We start from the raw sequence: 20,723 nt of genomic DNA on the forward strand, positions 1-20,723 counted from the left end.
CATGTGATTTAAGTCCTAATGTTCTCATTTGAAAATGTAAATAATAATAGCTGACAGTATGGCAGAAACCAACATAATACTGTAAAACAATTGTCCTTCAATTAAAAATAAAGTCTTTTAAAAAAAAAAAATTAAGTAGACAAATTGTAATCTCACTGAAACACATCAAACTGTGCTAAAGGATGACACAAAGTGGGAAGAAAAGGATACTAGGAGGATGGTAGAGTCGAACTAAAATCAGATGTTGGGAAGAAGAGACCAATTTTTCTTACAGAAGAATTCCAAATCATTAGGGTTGCCAGACTTAACAAAGTACAGGACACCCAGTTAAATATGAAGTTCAGATATCTATCACAAGGCACATACTGACATCACAAAACTACTCGTTTATCTAAAAATCAAAGTCATCTGGGGTGTCCTGCAACCCTACAAATAATCCATGTGGATGTTTCTGCTCTAGGAAATGGAGTTTACTCTTCCCTGAACCTCTTCAAGGTGGGCTGTGCTTAGGGGTTCGCTTCTAAGAATGGAGTAGGGAAAATCAATGCCCCTGCAGCAGAGAGACCCAGCCATACATCACCAGCCAGGGGACCGCGTCTCATGTCCTGTAGATGTCACACGTCCCCCTACATGATGAGACACGAAGGGCCCTCCACCCTGTGTGCTCATTTTAAAAGCCCATGCGTGCATGCTAAGTCACTTCAGTCATGTCCAGCTCTTTGTGACCCATGGACTATAGCCTGCCAAGCTCCTCTGTCCATGGGATTTTCCAGGCTAGAATACTGGAGTGTGCATTGCCATTTCCTTCTCCAGGGGGATCTTCGTGACCCAGGGATCTGACCCAGGTCTCCTGTGGCTCCTGCATTACAGGTAGATTCTTTACCACTGAGTCACCTGGGAAGCCCCTACAAAGATCATAATTCCGGTCTAATCACAAGACACATAGTGGGACAAACCCAGGCATGGGGACGTTCTGCAGGGTATCTCAGGACTGTCAGGTCAGGATCGTGGAATTGCTGCCGTTCCCCTTTGTTAAAAATGAGAAAGATGGAGAAACTGTCCCAGACAAGGAAAGGCAGTAGGGACCCTGAATGGGATCGTGGGATGGACCGAGGGGGTGAATGGAGACAGGTAGATCCAAACAAAGTCTGGAGCCTGGGCCACCGTCAGGCACGCATGCCAGTTTCTAGCTCTGACAGATGAGCCATGGAAATGCAGGAGGGTGAACGATGAGACACGTGGGTAGGAGGTACCCAGGAACTCTCTCCCTGGAGTGAAAACTACCCCACAAGTTTTACTTAAAAAAAAAATCAGAGGTAACAGAATGAAAGGACCTGCAGCATTAACCCTGGGATGGTCCTAGCAAACTTCAAAGGACAAACCTGAGGCAGAAAGTGGTGGGGCTGGTGTGACCCAAGAGCCCTGGAGTGAAGTTTCTGGTCATCGTCTTCTGCCATTGGCTCATGTCCCTTTATAAAGAAGTTCTTATTTTTAAAAAACTTTTAAAAATTAAGATTATTGGCACTTCATGAGTCTTGTCAACTTCCTCCCTGTGTTTTGCTGGAGAATTTTGAAGCCTTTCTGCCTTGGGCACGTCCTTCGAAGTTTGCTGGGACCGTCTCAGGATTAATGCTGCAGGTCCTATAACTCAGAGAAGCCTGCATGCTGGGCAAGCCCTGGCCTCTTGATGTCCATCTCTCTGCGTGTGTGTGGCTGTGTGTCCATTTCATAAGCACACGCACACACATGCACACACATACTGCGATGCTTGACTTGAATACACAAAAAGCTGGGCCCACCTCCAGAATCCAGGAAACTCCCTTTTTCTTTTTTATTGATTTTTATCAGAGTATAGTTGCTTTGCAATATTATATTAGTTTCCGCTGTCCAGCAAAGTGAATCAGCTATATATATACATGCTGCTACTAAGTCGCTTCAGTCGTGTCCGACTCTGTGCGACCCCAGAGACAGCAGCCCACCAGGCTCCTCTGTCCCTGGGATTCTCCAGGCAAGAATACTGGAGTGGGTTGCCATTTCCTTCTCCAATGCATGAAAATGAAAAGTGAAAGTGACGTCGTTCAGTCGTGTCCCACCCTCAGCGACCCCATGGACTGCAGCCTATCAGGCTCCTCCATCCATGGGATCTTCCAGGCAAGAGTACTGGAGTAGGGTGCCATTGCCTTCTCCGATATATACACATATCCCCTCTTTTTTGGATTTCCTTCCCATTCACGTCACCACAGAGCAGAGTTCCCTGTGCTACACAGTAGGTTGTCATTAGCTATCTACTTCATACATAGCATCGGTAGTGTGCATATGTTATCTCAGTCTCCCTATTCATCCCTCCCCTTTCCCCGCCTGGTGTCCATACTTGTCCTCTACATCTGTTTTGCTTTGCAGATAAGCCCATCTATACCATTTTTCTGGGCTTCCCAGATGGTGCTAGTGGTAAAGAATCCTCCTGACAATGCAGGAGACGTAAGAGACACGGTGTGTTTGAGCCCTGAGTCGGGAAGATCCCCTTGAGAAAGGAATGGCTACCCACTTCAGTATTCTTGCCTGGAGAATCCCACGGACAGAGGAACCTATCAGGCTACCATCCATGGGGTCGGACATGACCGAAGTGACTTAACACGCACATACCATTTTTCTAGGTTCCACATACAGGCGTTAATAAGAGATATTCATTTTTCTCTTTCTGACTTCAGGTAACTCACTTTTACAGAAAACTCTAGAATGAACACTGCCCTCCCTCCTCTCTGCCACCCACCCACCACCAGCACAGATTTGCACCCAGCAGCGAGCCCGGTGTGTAAATACAGAGCACCTTTGTGCACATTCTCCACAGCCTTGGTCCCGGATGTTTCTAGAGCACAGAGCCCTAGGGAGGACCACACTAGAAGCAGTCCACTACCCAGAGGAAGGGTGGTTTCCTAGGCACAGGCCTCAAAAGTGAAATCGGGGCTTTCTGGGGTCTGGCCTGGATCGACCTGAGCACGAACGTCCAGAAGGAGAAGCCGGTCGGCCCCTCCTTGGCCCCAGCCATCCTGAGGCTGTAAACAAAATATGTTCAAAGAATTTCTACCAACTCAGATATATACATTTTCAAAAATACAACATGAACATATAAAATACAAATATGACTGAGGCAGTGTTCCAGATTGGAGGAAACCAAAGAGACATGACTGATGAAACCTGGATCTCAGAGAAGACCCCAGCACAGAAAAGTGGGAAAACTAGAGAAATTCACTTTAGAGTTCAGATTAGTTCATCATATTGTACCCATGTTAATTCCTTACTTTTGATAACTATGCTGTGTTCATGTAAGATCTGAATACAGGAGAGGCTAGAGAAAGAAACTTATTATCATTGTGGTAACTTCTTTTCAAGTTCTAAGATCACTCCAAAATAAAAAGTCTGAACAGATACATTTTTGCAAGGAACATGTAAGAGACTATAAAAAGAAACCCTATAGACCACATGCATTCTTTTGTAAAGATATTTCAAAGTTATTGAAAAGAGTATGAAAATTGACTTTTATTTCATTTTTAGATTTCAGACTACAAAGTAACCTTTGCAAAGGAAGGCAGCAAAGGTTGAGCCTTACTGTTTGTACCTTGTCAAATGCTAAGCTGGATGGGTGGGTGAATGGATAGATGGGTGAATGGATGGACAGACATAAAGACAGGTGGAGGAGCGGTGGCGAAGCAGGTGGGGGAAAGGGGCCAGATCTAGACCCTGCACTGCCTCACTGGCTTACTGAGCGCCAGCATCGCCACAGCCCTGGCAAAAGAGGGGGAAGATCACCATGTAAACTTCACATGCATGCACACCAAGTCGCTTCACTCATGTCCAACTCTTTGCTACCCCATGGAGTGTAGCCCACCAGGCTCCTCTCTCCATGGGAGTCTCCAGACAAGAATACTAGAGTGGGTTGCCATGCCTTTCTCCAGGGGATCTTCCCAACCCAGGGACTGAACCCGCGTATCTTAAGTCTCATGCACTGGCAGGCAAGTTCTTTACCACAAGCGCCACCTGAGAAGCCCCTATAAACCTTGTGTTAAATACTAAAATTCATCTACAGAGAAATCGCAGGAAGTCATTTTCTGAGTCTGCTCCCCCGGCACTGCATCACTGCAGACTCAACCTGGGCTGGTGGATTTCCCCTCGAGGGGGCAGTAGGAGAAGCAGCAGGTAGCTGGGCCCAGCTACCCATATTCAATCAGAAGACGCTGGCACGAGGGGCTTTAAGATGGCCAGTCCCCCCTCTTCAGTGGAATGTTTGCAAGAATCTCCAAGTAAGGAGAATGCTTTCTTATGCTGGAAAGTGGATGTACCAGTGTCTCCTGTCTTACTCCTCTTACTTGTCCTAAATAACTCACAGTAAAGTATTTTTAATTGGAAAAGAACAAACAGAAAATGAGCTCGGATCCCAGAAGCAATGCTGTTCTGAAACGTTTTTTAAAAAAATAAATATTTTGATTTACTAAATTACACGCACAATCCATTTTGAAAGGAGCATAGTTCAAGGTACTTAGTCAATTACTGTCAAACACTTTCTGGGAAACTTTTCTCCCAAATTGGATCATGAAAACAAGATGTCTTTGGGACGCCAGCCCTATTAAGACCTTGTCAAAGGAAAACCACTTCTCAGAGGGGTTAGCACTGCCCTTCTGACCCAAGCAGGATGACAAACGGCCAGGGAACTGGGAGGACCAGACCACTGGGCAAAGCCAGAGACACATCATTCCTACCGAGGCAGGACTCCTCCCCCTAGCCCTTTATTCCCCATTCCCGGCACATACCGAAAGCAATAAAAATGATTTTGAAGTAAGAGCCATAAAAAGAAAGTTAATTTATTATTTAGCCTCCCTGAGCCACAGCGTACTATCTGAAGCAGCTGTATCAGTTCAGCCATGTGACAAGAAAGTAGTGACCAGACAGTTGTTTTACATCTGTTTAAAGGGAAAATAGAACCAAAAAAGGGCATGAATCACAGGCTGGAATCAAGATTGCTCAGAGAAATAGCAACAATCTCAGATATGCAGACGTTACCACTCTAACTGCAGAAAGTGAAGAGGAACTAAAGAGCTTCTTGACGGGGGTGAAAGAGGAGAGTGAAAAAGTTGGCTTAAAACTCGACATTCAAAAAACTAATATCATGGCATGTGGTCCCATCACTTCACAGCAAATAGATGGGAAAAAACAGACGCAGCAGCTAGATTTTATTTTCTTGGGGCTCCAAAATCACTGCCAATAGTGACTGCAACCATGAAATTAAAAGACGCTTGCTCCTTGGAAGAAAAGCTATGACCAACCTAGATAGCATACTAAAAGGCAGAGACATCAATTTGCTGACAAAGGTCTGTCTAGTCAAAGCCATAGTTTTTCCAGTAGTTGGATGCATTACTGTACAGATGTGAGACTTGGACCATAAAGAAGGCTGAGCACCGAAGAACTGATGCTCTTGAACTGCAGTCCTGGGGAAGACTTTTGAGAGTCCCTTGGAAGGAGATCAAACCAGTCAATCCTAAAGAAAATCAACCCTGAATATTCACTGGAAGGACTGATGCTGAAGCTGAAGCTCCAATATTCTGTCCACCTGATGCAAAGAGCCAACTCACTGGAAAAGACCCTGACGCTGGGAAAGACTGAAGGCAGGAGGACAAGGGGGAAACAGAGGATGAGATGGTTGGATGGCATCACTGACCCAATGGACATGACTTTGAGCAAACTCTGTGAGACAGTGAAGGACAAGGAAACCTGGTGTGCTGCAGTCCATGGGGTCATAAAGAGTTGGACACGACTTGCTGCTGCTGCTACTGCTAAGTCGCTTCAGTCATGTCCAACTCTGTGCGACCCCATCAATGGCAGCCCACCAGGCTCCCCCATCCCTGGGATTCTCCAGGCAAGAACACTGGAGTGGGTTGCCATTTCCTTAGAGAGTGAACAACAACAAGAACCAAAAAAGGGGGAGGGGTACAGTTAGACCTCTATTCCTATCTAATCTGAGATGTCATTGCATACAGGTGCGCAAAGACATAAAGCACGACAAGCATTTCATTATTAGAAATTTAGTATCAATAGCAATGGAATACTACTCAGCCATAAAAAAGAATGAAATAATGCCATTTGCAGCAATATGGATGGACCTAGAGATGATCATACCAAGTGAAGTAAGCCAGACAAAGAAAGACAAATATCATGTATCACTTACATGTGGAATCTAAAATAGGACACAAATGAACTTATCTACAAAAGAGACTCCCAGACACAGAGAATAGACTTATGGCTGCCAAGAGAGACAGGGGTGAGGGAGGGATGGAGTGGGAGCTTGGGATTAGCCGATGTAAACTATTATATACAAATCGATGGACAACAAGGTTCTGCTGTATAGCAGAAATCAAAACGACACTATAAGTCAACTACACTTCAATTAAAAAATATTTTGTTGAATTACCTTTCTTTACACAGGACCCAGCTTGAAGGGCCAAAGTTAAGGAGGGACCTGAGACAGAAAGAAAGTCTAGGTTTGATTTCAAACCTCCTTTCCCTTAAGTGCAGTGGTTGGTGGTGAAGACTTTAAGTGTTTGGACGGGCAAACATGGAGCTGGAGCTTAAGAGTGGTCAAATATACAAAGTCCCCCTCCTTGAGGGCTGGAGGACGGGCACAGTTATGGTGCTCACCCAACATCTGAGCACAAGCCCACGAAGTGAGTGGTCCCAAGAGACACGTGAGCAGAGGTGACCAGCAACTGCTGATAAGGGGTCTCCATCCTTCTCCCCTCCTGCACAGCAGGCCAGTGTTATAAGCTGGGGGAGCCTGGGTCCCTGAGTCAGCAAATGGAGTAGACCCCTACCAACCTAGTCTGTGTTTTGGGGCCAGTAACTTTTACTGTGTGAAGCTACGGAGACATATGAGTGTCTCCTGTGGCAGACGGCATTTCTTTTATTTACTTATTTGGCTGGGTCTTAGTTACCGTATGCAGGCCCTTTAGTTGCAGCACGTGGGATCTAGTGCTCTGACCAGAAATCGAACCTAGGCCCCCTGTATAGGGAGCATGGAGTCATAGCCACTGGACCACCCTGAAAGTCCCTAGCATTTCTTAAGACAGTTCCAATAAAGATACTTCCATTCAGAGAATAATTAAGCTAGAACTTTGAAAAAAAAGAGCAAGGAAGTTCTAAAATGTAGCAGGTTATGATATGTTTACGGGGAAGATGAAAGTATGCAAAGCTGCTCTCATACGTACAGGTTTCCTCCATCATCCAACAGAAACACTCACACAAGCAGGAAAAAATTTACATACGAGCGTGTATACTAACACACTGCCCATTTGTATTAGGAAAAAAACAATTTTAACTAAATGCCCTTCAAACAAGGAAAGAATACAGCCACTCAATGACCTGTTCTCTGTGGTCCCCACCCTCTACCCCTAGATGTGTGCTCTGCCCACATGGCTCTCCAGCTGGACCTCAATCAGCACTGCCCACAGCTGGCCATGCACAGGGACACCCGTAAGGTGTGAATTCTCTGTGATGGGTGACAGCCACTGGTGTAGGATGCCAAGTACATGGGGATTTGTCACCGTATCCTATTTATGTGAGCTCAACGTTTCCTATGGCATAAAACTTTAAAAATGTCAATTTCAGAACAATTGCCATAATTAAAAGTGACTAACCTTTGCAATAAACAGAAAAGACTATGCTCACTGAAAGAGGCAAGACCACTAACCCAAGCAGATAAAGCAACTTCTCAAGCATTTGTATCAGTGGCTGGAATGGGCTGCGATTAACTCATTTGTTCACTAAAGCACTCACGTCAGTTCAATGGTGATGGAAGCAGTCTGGATCGAGATTAACTTGACAGTGCATGACCTGGCCTGAAAACACAAAATACTGAGAAAGAAGCATTCCCAGTGGAGCCACATTTTCTAGACTATGCTGTAGACCCTAAGACTCAGTTCCTGTTCTGTTGTTACTGGAATTAAATTTAAGTGGAATATCAAAATATAGTGAAACAAATTAATAAACAAAAACAAGCTTTGAAATAACTTTAAATTACAAATTAAAGTCAAAATATGGAAGTATGGTTCATAAACATTTATTCATATCCCAACTCATAATTAAACTAGTAATGTAGCTTTTAAACTAGTAAGTGCCAAAGCTAGTTATCTGCTTTTTGATGACAGCTATTCTGACAGGTGTGAAATGATGTCTCATTGTGGTTATAATTTGCATGTCCCTGATGACTAGAGGTGTGGAGCATCTTTTAATATGTCTATTGGCCATCTGGATACCTTCTTTGGAGAAATGTCAGTTTAGGTCCTCTGCCCACTTTTTAATCAACTGTTTTGTAGATACTGAGTTGCATAATTTCTGTATAGACTCTGGATACTAACCCCTTATCAGATATGTCATTTGCAAATTCTTCTCCCATTCAGCAGGTGGCCTTTTCATTTTGCTGACAGTTTCCTTCACCATGCAAAAGCTTTCTAGTTTAATACAGTCCAATTTGCTTATTTTGCTTTTGTTGCCCTTGCCTGAGGAGACAGATCCAAAAATATATTTGTATATATATAAATATACAAATATATAATATATATATGTATGTTCTGCCTATTTTCTTCTACTTTTATGGTTTATGATTAAGTTTTTAACCCATTTGAGTTTATTTTTGTGTAAGAAAAATCATATTTTGGTATAAGAAAATGGGCTAGTTTCATTCTTTTACATGCAGCTGTCCAGTCTTCCTAACATCATTTATTGAAGAGACAATTTCCCACTTTATATTCCTGCTTCCTTTTCAGAGATGAACTGACCATATGAGTGTGGCCAAGAGGGAGCCCTCATGCACTGTTGGTGGGGATGTAAACTGGTGCAGTCACTGTGGAAAATAGTCTGGAGATGTCTCAAAAAATCAATAGAACTACCATAAGATCCAGCAATTTCACTTCAGGATATATACCCAAAGAAAACAAAACACGAATTGAAAGAGATATATGCACCTCTATGTTCACTGCAGCATCATTTACAATACGCAAGATATGGAAGTAACCCAAGTGCCCATCAATGTATGAATGAATAAAGATGATGTGGTTATAAATACACAATGGGATATTAATCAGCCATAAAAAAAAGAATGAAATCTTGCCATTTGCAACAACATGAATGGATCTAGATGTTATCATGCTAAGTGAAATAAGTCAGGCAGAGAAAGACAAATACCACATGATCCAACTTAAATGTGGACTCTAAAAAACAAACAAAGCAAAACAGAAACAGATCGTAGATACAGAGAACAAACTGGTAGCTGCCAGAAAGGGAGGGAGGTGGGAAAAGGAAGTGAAGACCAAGAAACAAATTCCCAGTTATAAAATAACTAAGTCACAGGAACATAATATACATAGTAAGGAATATAGTCAATAATACTGTAATTTTGTATGGTGACAGATGGTTACTAGAATTATCACGGTGATCATTCAGTAATGTATTTAAATGTGGAATTGCTATGTTGTATAACTGAAACTAACATCATATATTAATTATACCTCTATCAATAAAATAAATCGATAATATAACCTTAACAAAAAGACACTGTTAATATCGATTAATGGTCAAAATAGGAGGTTAACATTGTAAGACACTTTGATTTCCATGTCTCCCTTATGAATCTAACCTTTTACTCAACAAAATTGTTTCCCACCTGTCAAACACAGACCATGTTTCTAACTGTGACATACAAAGGCTCTGGAGACAGGCCAGTGATTCCCAGAACCTGGAAAAATACAACAGGATGAGTAAGCCCTGAAGGATGGCTTTGCAAGCCTGTACCAAGGGATTCTGCTCAACACCATCCAACGTTCAGGGAAAACAAGAACACACAGACCTGTAAACCTCAGTGCAATTACAAGTGAACTGAAGGTCAATGGCAAGGACACGAACCCATTTCTAGATCAGCTGACTCCTAGAGGACCAAGTTCCACCCACTGATCTGAGAGGTGTTGAGGCTTCATTTCTTTGAACAGATCATATTATAGATCAGAAAGATGGCAGTTAAGGAAGTTGCGTCAGAAGAAACCTTAGACAGGATGACCTGAAAGACTGTCTTCTACTGGAACCCAGTTCGTTTACTTAGTAGCCACGTCCCATGACCTTGAACAAGTCAGTCAAGGGCAGAATCGAGCTTCCCCCCGTCTTGTGGTACTTGAGGGTCCACAAGCACGGATACAAAGCTCAGAAACCATTAGTTCTCAACTGTGTTTCTATTAACAATGATCATCTGCTATGTACTATAATCCTCCTTCAGGCGGAATAATTTCATTTTTCAAAAGTGAGGTTTACTTTTAGATTACACATTAAAAAAAAAAACAAACAGAAAAACAACATTCTCAACACTTTTTTTTCTTCCAATTTGGATTGGGGGCAAGAGGAGAAGGGGACGACAGAGGATGAGATGGCTGGATGGCATCACTGACTCGATGGACGTGAGTCTCAGTGAACTCCAGGAGTTGGTGATGGACGGGGAGGCCTGGCGTGCTGCGATTCATGGGGTCGCAAAGAGTCGGACACGACTGAGCGACTGATCTGATCTAATCTGATAGTTGATTTACCAAGTTGTATTACTTTCAAGTGTACATCAAAGTGAATCAGTTATACATACACATATACCCACTCTTTCTTTTTTTAGATTCTTTTCCCATCCAGGCCGTTATAGAGTATTGAGTAGAGAACCCTGTGCTATACAGTAGGTTCTCATTAGTGTCTCATTTTATATATAGTTCAACACTTCCTTTAAAGAAAAAACAAAAGAAACATCTAGAAAGAAGAGCAGAGCTACCAGGCACAGAGAGAAGGCACATTAAAAGTTTATGAATCCAGGTCTGACCAACCTGTAAACAAGCAGACTATTTGGCTATTGAGCTGATTACTTCTCACATTATTAGAAGCCCCTTATAAGTTAAACTGATCTTCCCAGGTGGTGAAGAATGTGCCAAGGCAGGAGACACAAGAGATGTGGGTTTAATCCCTGTCAGGAAGATCCCCTGGAGGAGGGCATGGCAACCCACTCCAGTATTCTTGCCTGGAGAACCCATGGAGAGAGGAGCCTGGAGGACTACGGTTCACAGATCTCAAAGAACTGGACACAACTGAAGCAACTTAGCATGCACTTGTTCCATGGCATGTGGGATCTTGGTTCCCCGACCAGGGATCAAACCCATGTCCCCTGCATCACAAAATGGATTCTTAATCCCTGGCCCAGCAGAGAAGTCCCTCAATTTTTAAAAAACATATAAACTTTCTCTGTACCAGAATGTATTAGAGACAGCAGATCCAGAGAGTGGGAGACAGATAAATGAGTTACATACCAACCGACAGTCTTAGGTTTATATAACTGGAATCACATTGCATGTATTCTTTGGAGTTTTCCACGTAAGTTCACAGATCTCCACTGTGTTCAATTTTTAAAACTAACCAGCCAGTTCTCATAACACCTTTGATGAGAATCCACTTCTTGACCTGATCTGAAACACCATCTTTATTACAAACCAAACTTCTCATCAATAATCAGGCTCCCTTTCAGGCCTCTCATCTCCTCGGTGATGGGTTTCTCTCTTGCTCAGCCAGGACCATCTGTTTTCATTACTGTGACACTGTAATATTACATTTTACATCTAGGAAGGCCAAGTATGCTCCATAAGACAACAGACACACGAAAAGATGCTCAGCATTGCTAATTATTAGAGAAATGTGAAGTCCAGTGAGGTATCACCTCACACCAATCAGAATGGCCATCTCAAAATATCTCCAACAATAAATGCTGGAGAGGGTGTGGAGAATAGGGAATCCTCCTAAATTGTTGTTGGGAATATAAGTTGGTACAGCCACTATGGAGAATAGTGTGAAGGTTCCTCAGAAAACGAAAAAGAGAGTTATCACATGATCCAGCAGCCTTACTCTGGGGCATGCATCTGGAGAAAACTGTAATTCAAAAAGATACATTCACCTCAATGCTCACAGCAGCACTGAATATTCACAGTAGCCAAGACCAGGAAGCAACCTAAATGTCCATTGATAGAGAAGTGGATAAAGAAGAACTGGTGTGTGTGTGTGTGTGTGTGTGTGTGTATATATATAAAGGAGTATTCAGTTCAGTTCAGTTCAGTCTCTCAGTCATGTCCGACTCTAAGACCCCATGAATTGCAGCATGCCAGGCCTCCCTGTCCATCACCAACTCCCAGAGTTCACTCAAACTCATGTCCATTGAGTTGGTGATGCCATCCAGCCATCTCATCCTCAGTCGTCCCCTTTTCCTCCTGCCCCCAATCCCTCCCACCATCACAGTCTTTTCCAATGAGTCAACTCTTCACATGAGGTGGGCAAAGTACTGGAGTTTCAGCTTTAGCATCATTCCTTCCAGAGAACACCCAGGGCTGATCTCCTTTAGAATGGTCTGGTTGGATCTCCTTGCAGTCCAAGGGACTCTCAAGAGTCTTCTCCAACACCACAGTTCAAAAGCATCAATTCTTTGGCGCTCAGCTTTCTTCACAGTCCAACTCTCACATCCATACATGACCACTGGAAAAACCATAGCCTTGACTAGACAGACCTTTGTTGGCAAAGTAACATCTCTGTTTTTCAATATGCTATCTAGGTTGGTCATAACTTTCCTTCCAGGGAGTAAGTGTCTTTTAATTTCATGGCTGCAGTCACCATCTGCAGTGATTTTGGAGCCCAGAAAAATAAAGTCTGACATTGTTTCCACTTTTCCCCATCTATTTCCCATGAAGTGATAGGACCGGATGCCATGATCTTCGTTTTCTGAATGTTGAGCTTTAAGCCAACTTTTTCACTCTCCACTTTCACTTTCATCAAGAGGCTTTTGAGTTCCTCTTCACTTTCTGCCATAAGGGTGGTGTCTTCTGCATATCTGAGGTTATTGATATTTCTCCTGGCAATCTTGATTCCAGCTTGTGCTTCTTCCAGCCCAGCGTTTCTCATGATGTACTCTGCATATAAGTTAAACAAGCAGGGTGACAGTATACAGCCTTGACGTACTCCTTTTCCTATTTGGAACCAGTCCGTTGTTCCATGTCCATTACTCAGCCATAAAAAAGAATGGAAATCATGTCATCTGTAGCAACATGAATGGACCTGGAGATTATCATACTAAGTGAAGTGGGTCAGAGAGAGAAAGACAAATACCATATAATACCCCTTATATGTGGAATCTAAAATATGGCACAAATGAACTTACCTACGGAACAGACAGTCTCACAGACACAGAGAACAGACTTGTGGTTGCCAAGGGGGAGGGAGTAGAGGAGGGATGGAGGAGGAGTCTGGGGTCAGCAGATGCAGACTATTATATATAGAATGAATAAACAACAAGGTCCTACTGTATGGCACAGGAACTATACTCAATATCCTATGACAAACCATAATGGAAAAGAGAATGGAAAACAATATATATATGCAAAGTTGAATCACTATGCCATACACCAGAAATTAACTATACTTGTAAATCAACTAAAAGACAAAATATTTTTTTAATGGTTTGGACAATATAAAGAGAAATGATAAATTCACGTCAATAATATAAGTTTTTACTTTGTCTTTGGTTAGAATGGTATTAAATAGCAAATAAAAAGCATGGTAAGTCCAGAGACTATGGATGAAAGTAAAAAGCTTTACACTGTAGTAACTTTCAGTTCAGTTCAGTCACTCAGTCATGTCCAACTCTTTGCGACCCCATGGACTGTAGCACACCGGGCTTCCTTGTCCATAACCAACTCCCAGAGCTTATTCAAACTCATGTCCATTGAGTTGGTGATGCCATCCAACCACCTCACCCTCTGTCATCCCCTTCTCCTTCCACCTTCAATCTTTCCCAGAATCAGGGTCTTTTCCAAGGAGTCAGTTCTTCATATCAGGTGGCCAAAGTATTGGAGTTTCAGCTTCAGCACTTCCAATGAATATTCAGGACTGATCTCCTTTAGGATAGACTGGTTGGATCTCCTTGAAGTCCAAGGGACTCTCAAGAGTCTTCTCCAACACCACAGTTCAAAAGCATCAGTTCTTTGGTGCTCAGCTTTCTTTATGATCCAACTCTCACATCCATACTTGGACCTTTGTAGTAACTTTACAGGCACTTTTTCCTGCTTTTTGAGCAAGGAGTCTGGTATTTTGTCTGCAAGTGATCTGGCCAGCCCTTAGACGTTCGAGGTAACAGACCCCATCAAGGCACAGGCCAGGGCGCGGGTCCCTCCCTCTGCAGCTCACACTCGTGGTTCCAATCGTGGCTTCAGACCAGAACCTCCTCTGACCCGACCCCAGAGAATCTGTGTCATTGGTCTGGGTGCAGCCAGGCAGTGGGAATATTGATTTCTCCCATTACTTTGCTGCATGTCAGAGGCTGAGAACCAGCAGCTTGGATTAAGGCTAGCAGATACCGAGCATACCTGCCCAATGAAAATCAGTAACGAGAAAGAAAGGCTCTGTTCCCCTTAGAAATGGTGACTCTGAACAGGGCACAGAGCTTCAGGTTTATATAATGCTCCCCCCAGCCCCCATAGCCTTCTTTTCATGGCGTCCTAGAAGCAGGGGAGGAAGACGGAACTACCTCCTGAGCTCTCACGCCTCCTGCCCACATGCCTCTCAAAGGTCACTAAGTGGTTGCGTTAATCACAGCCTTCAGAAGCACTAAGCACCTACCAGAAGCCCACAGCACACAAGGGCTAGCACAGATTTCCTTTTTCTGTTTGAATTAAATTTTTTCTGAAGGCTGACAGAGTTGGCAGCAAATCCAGGTCAGACATTGCTTTAGGAAACAGGATTCAGAAAGAACCTCTGGTAGCACATGTACCCACACCTGGGATAAACCCACTCCACATACACTCCACACTCGGGTACCGGAGCTGTGGACAAGGGGAGCTATGCCGCTCCACTGCTGCCACCCAGTGGCCAGCGGGTGCCACAGCCCTACCCAAGAGCTGCTCGGAGGAGGGACTGGGCAGTGCCACGGATTCTGAGTCAGGAGGTGGCCAGGCCATAGCACAGAGGAGATGCAGGACAATAGGTGTGTTCTTGGGAACGGATGTAGGAAAACAAAACCCTAGGTTCCTGCAATGAAGAGTTGTCTCCACCCCAGATTGAGACAAGCTCCAGGAACTAAGTCAAAGCCAGAAGGTGTCCCTGGCTCCCAGGAGACTGACCAGCCCCTGATTCTGGGCTTACCTGCTTCGGGTCGGAGGCAGCAGCACCAGGGGCTGGAGATTCCAGTTCTATGGTCACAGGCCCGTCGTTCTGAATGTGAACTTGCATGTAGGCGCCGAACTTGCCATCTGTAAGAGCAATGGCAGCCATCACGAGAGGTGGAGACCTCAGGTTAAGGCTCTCCGCGATCAGTTCAATCGGAAACCTGGGAGCAGGGCCGGCCAGCCCCAGAATAAGGGAGACACAAGACCACACACATCAGAGGGGCCCTGCACGCCCTGCAGCCCTGGCAAGTGGGCGGCTGGGGAAATCATGGGTTAACAGGACTGTGAAGCCATGAGGACATGAAGTGTATGAACACTTTAGAGGGCAAAGAATTTGGTAAAATTCAAGTTGAACCAACACCACAACTCTGGAATTCCATTTTGGGGCAGACAGCCCAGTGTTTATGACCTGGGGTCTCATGGGGGGACAGATGGGCACAGTCTGCTGATGACACAGCACTGTTTGACCTTGAGAATCCTGACCCTGAAGGCCAGAGAAGGGCGAGAGGTCCCCAGCCCCTCCCTAGAGGATGGACAAGGAGTGAGAGGGGCTCCCTGGAGGAGGCTCCGCAGGGCACAGGACTTCAAAGGCCACGGGATTCAGGGCCCCAGCCAGCTCTGAGGCCTCTGCGTCCCTCCTGCAACACACGGAGACCAGCGAGAGGACCGAGGTTGAGATCCAAGTTCGAGGAGCAGGGGAATGCTCCTGTGTGCAGAGTCAGGGTCTGCTCTCCGCATCATGGTCTGAGGGACCATGACTGCCTGCCCATCCCTGGGGGTCACGGTGCACTGCAGCTCAAGATGGGCTCTCAAGACGTGGAGGAGGGACACCTGCTTGGTTCTTCACTCCGGTGGTCCCCACAGTCCCCTGGGGAGGAGCCCTCACTTCACATGGAGCACCTTTCACAGGACGGACCACCTCTGGGGGACAGGCCAAGGAGAAGGGCAGCCCAGGAGCCCCTTGGGCTCCCCCCTCCAGAACGGCTCAGTGCTGGGACCCCCGGACACCAGAGCCACCACAGCAGCAAGGGGCCCCTCCAATGATCCATGACCTCATGGAGGGTCCCGGCAGAACAGGCTCGGGCAGTGGCGCAGGCAACTAAGAGAAGCCAAGCTGCTCCCCATTTTTAGAGGCGACATGGATCTAGTTCCCGCTGGGCACCAGTCATGCTCAGATGACGGTGGCTTCCTGTGGCCTCCACTTAGATTAAAGTGGCCGTTCAGATCCACAGAGCTTTTGTGCTACCCTTGTCAGGAGCTAAAAAGACATCAGCTGGGAAGGAAATCATGTGTTTAATTGCAGGCTAAAAATTATGGCTACAATTAGGAGCAACTTTCAGCCGCAGCTCTCCTCAGGGAAGCTGAAGGCAGGCTCAGGAGGAAAGGAATTATTTCCGACCTTGAATTTCTGTTGCCAGGATATACAGCATATGCTTCACCCCGTTTATCATTCTAAGTAGCAAGAAATTTATTTTCTTTGCCTGTTTTTCTTCAGTTAAGAACAGAACTATTGTGCGCCTTTCCACTGGTACAGACAATAAATCCAAAGACATGTTTCAAGAAGTCTTAAAATGGTAATATATTTTTTTCCCAGTCCAGCTCACAGAGTAAAGCCCCCAAGAAAACTTACAATGGTTAGGAAAAATAAAAACATTAAAAAAAAATAATAATGTCAAAAGGCAGGAACATATCTACAAAACTACATCTGGGCTCCAGTGGTGATATAATCAGGTTGCTCTGAAATATAAGTCCCACATGTTTCCAGCAGCAACACTCCCCACTGGGGCCAACCCCGCAAGGTCCAAGGGCCCTACCAGCCCCAAACCACAGTGCTCCATGTACCGAGAAAGGCTGATGTCCACGCCCCTGATGTCAATGCCTGAAAGCCTGCCGACCTCCACCAGGAAGCCACACCCTGCCTCTCTGTGGCCCGGTGTCTTTCAGGATGACCGGCCACCACAAGGAACGTGCACGTGAGTACAGGCAGGGCACCAGCCCAGAGCCCAGCAAATCAGCATGCAGGAAAACTTGTCACTCTTTTTTTTATATATATATCTATGTGTGTATGTAGGTATTCATTTGGCTGCACCAGGTCTTAGTTACAGCACGCAGGCTCTTTGATCTTCCTCGCATCATGCAAGATCTTTAGTAGTGACATATGAACTCTCAGGGGCGGCACATGAGATCTAGTTCCCTGACCCGGGATCAAACTCCGGCCCCCTACATTGGGAGCTCAGAGTCTTAGCCACTAGACCACTAGGGAAGTCCCTAAAGGCAATTTTAAAAAGATAAGTCACAGGTATAGGTGGAAAGAAACTCCTTTCACCCTTGTCACCATCCAAAGACAGGAAACGACTCAGCATGAAAGGAGAAGTTTAAATCTTTCAGCAGGGGAAGCAGGAACAGTTTAAAAAACTTCATGGACTCGGGGTCTACAGATTCAGATCTCAACAAAGATGTGATTCCCCCATCGAGAATTCCTAGATTTACATGAACAGTAACGCCTCTGGCATCGTAGCACTGGCCAAAGTACGTAACACAGGCTTCCACTGAAAGTTTACGCATGTGATGAAAATGTTTTAAGTATTAATAGTAAAAAGAGAAGAAAATTAAGCAAACCCATAAAAAAATTAAACCCTAACCATGAAGGAAAGACTCAACATGGTCTTCCTCCTTTGGGCACTTTTCTGCAAGATGAACTTGTCAGGGCTGGGACATGCCCAGAGGGAATATGGGTCGGGATGAGGGGTGGAGGACAGTCAGAAGTCTCCTGCATTCCTTAAACAACCTTCCACATTCCTCTAGCTCTCTGCCACCCACCACGGATCAGACCTGCAGGGAATACATAGGTAGCTCTTTTTAATCCCATGGAGGCTTCTGATTTGCTGAACAAAGCTGACAGGTAAGCGCTTTCCTAGACTGAGCACAAAACGGCTAAGAGTGGGAACAAGATGCTGGAGAGTGGAGATCCCTCTTTTCAACTGTTCCATTCTGGTATCACATTTATTTTTGTTTCCTAACTATAAAAGCAACACATGCTCAGAACTCAACTCTGAGAATGGTTAAGGACACCCGCTAAGCGGTACTTCTAGGATTCAGCTGAAGGATGGAGGCTCCTGGGTGGGGGGTGGGGTGGGGTTGTAGGGGGCCACATGAGAACTCAGCATCCTGAAGCCCACTCAGGTTGGGGGTGTCCACAAAGCGCCCTCAGCCTCAGGCTCGTTCTGCAAGAGAGGGGAGGACTGAGGATTTGTGCGCTGGGTTTCTCCCCCAAAGCAAGTATTTGAAGGGAAGGCAGAGGATGAGAAAAACCCTCTGAGAACAGCAGAGGTGTGAACTGCGGAGGATGAAAGATAGTCACAGACTCTGACGTTTCTTCCACTGGAGGCGGGTCTCCACTCTTCCCCCAGAATCCGGGCGGCTGAGTAACTGCCCTAACCAACAGCACGTGGGGCATGACACAGGCCACTTTCCAGGCCTGTCTGTGGGGCTGGCGCTTCCACTTCCTGCTCCTTGAAGCGTCCCCTTCTGGTTGGGGAAGCCAGGCACCATTGTAGAAATCCAGCTACTCCAATACAGCTGGGCTAAGAGAAGCCAAGCATCATGGGGAGCCCAGGGGAATTAGATGAGGCAGGGCACAGAAACAAGATGAACAGAGGCCATCCCAGAAGCAGATCCCCAGCCCCAGCCAGCACCGTGGCCGCCACCTGGCAGCGTCGACCCCACCACGGGTTTCTACCATGAAGGCAGGGCAGTCCCTGTGTTAGTTGCCCAGTCATGTCCGACTCTTTGTGATCCCATGGACTGCAGCCCGCCCAGCTCCTCTGTCCATGGGATTCTCCAGGCAAGAATACTGGAGTAGGTTGTCAGGCCCTCCTCCAGGGGATCTTCCCAACTCAGGGATCGAACCCAGGTCTCCTGCATTGCAGGACGATTCTTTATCGTCTGAGCCAAGAAATCCCTCAGGCTGATCGGGGTCTGGGACAAGAGCCCGCCCAAGCCCTTCCAAGATTCCTGACCTGCAAAATAGTGATGAAGACAGTCATTTTTTGTTTGTTTTTACTTGAAAATACTGGATTTAGTAGAAAATATCACATTGTAAACAAGTCCATTGATGCATTAGTTTAAAACAGAATGACAGCACAATCATGCCTAAAAGTTAAAGATGAAACACTGGTACCAAACACAGCACTTAAAGAGAGGCCTGAGCTAGGCTCTGAAAGATCTTTCTCAGAATCAGAGGCGGCGGCAGCTTCCAACTGGCACAAAAGCAGGGAGGAGGAGGACACATCCAAACTGTCAGGGCACAGCGGTAACAGGAAATGAGAGCAGCACACTCGTCTTGTGAACAAAGAGTGAAGGAGCGAAGGGCAAAGCATCGTGTTTCCTGATGCCCTGGGGACCTGAGACCATGCCACATGAAGCCAGGAGGGTTAGAAGGGCAGGGTATTTTACATGGGGAAAGGATATTAGGCAACTTAGAAGAAGTTGGTGTGTTTTGGGCACTCAGCTCTTAGGGATGTAGACATGTAACCTGGGAGGGGATGGATGTCAATTTGTGGTCATTTCACAGTACATACATACGTCAAGTCACTAAATCTAACAGAGCGTTACAGGTCAATTACATCTCAAAAGAACTGGACATTTCTTTTTAATTTCTTGGCATCAGGGTTAAATTTTCTAATTTTCAAATTAAACTACATTGTCTTAAAGTCACTGAAGAGACCCTGAAAATCTTTCAAGAAAGAAAATGTATTCAGCACTTTATGTTCCTTCAGCTCACAGAGGACTTTCCACGTTGGAGGTGAAAGCCAGAATCTCAAAATTAACCCAACGACAGTAAGCGTGTAAAACATACTCCCTGCACTTTGTTCCACTACAGAAGAGCAAGCAAGGCACGGGAGATCACCGTAAGGCCTCTGAAAGCCCAAAGGAGCTGAAAATAAATTCTGATTAAAACCCCTGGCATCATCCATGTTGGCTTTTCATCAGAATGATCTGATGTACCATATCCCATGAGCTTAATTCTGATCCTTTATAAAATTATAGTGTTTACAGTACACTGCTTCAGGCACTTCACATAATGACCTGGACAAAATACACATCTTTTCAAAAAGTAAGAGCTGTTTTTAGGAACACAAAGCACTTAAGGGTACATGGAACACTCGTGTTGAAGGGCTTCCATGAAAGTGGCCTTGTTTTCACCCGCAAGTTCCCTGACAACCATCACTCATGTCCCACAGAAAGGGCTCTCTCCCGTGCTTCTGTGATATTCCTGGTGCTCATCCTTCTAAGGAACTTGGTGCAGTCTCAAACACATCTGAGGTTACTCAGAAATGGGATGATTCTACACGGCAGGCAGATGACACAATGATGGCAGCAGTTAATCCCTGGCTCAGCAAAGAAACATCATTATTCAAAGCACTGAACTCCTAATTGGGGGAAGAACCTTGTTTGTAGCAA

At 45.2% G+C, this 20,723-nt stretch overlaps 1 protein-coding gene across 1 annotated transcript in view; it reads right to left on the reverse strand.

Moving 5' to 3' along the window:
* Positions 1–20,723, reverse strand: part of DTD1 (D-tyrosyl-tRNA deacylase 1) — a 79,224-nt gene that overhangs the window by 48,717 nt on the left and 9,784 nt on the right. Inside the window, exon 4 of the mRNA XM_027559614.1 lies at positions 15,238–15,344. Coding sequence (XP_027415415.1) covers positions 15,238–15,344 — 107 coding nt within the window. The remainder of the gene's footprint in view (positions 1–15,237; positions 15,345–20,723) is intronic.

The sequence above is a fragment of the Bos indicus x Bos taurus genome, chromosome 13 (genome assembly GCF_003369695.1).
Source record: "Bos indicus x Bos taurus breed Angus x Brahman F1 hybrid chromosome 13, Bos_hybrid_MaternalHap_v2.0, whole genome shotgun sequence".
NCBI classification, from domain to species: domain Eukaryota; kingdom Metazoa; phylum Chordata; class Mammalia; order Artiodactyla; family Bovidae; genus Bos; species Bos indicus x Bos taurus.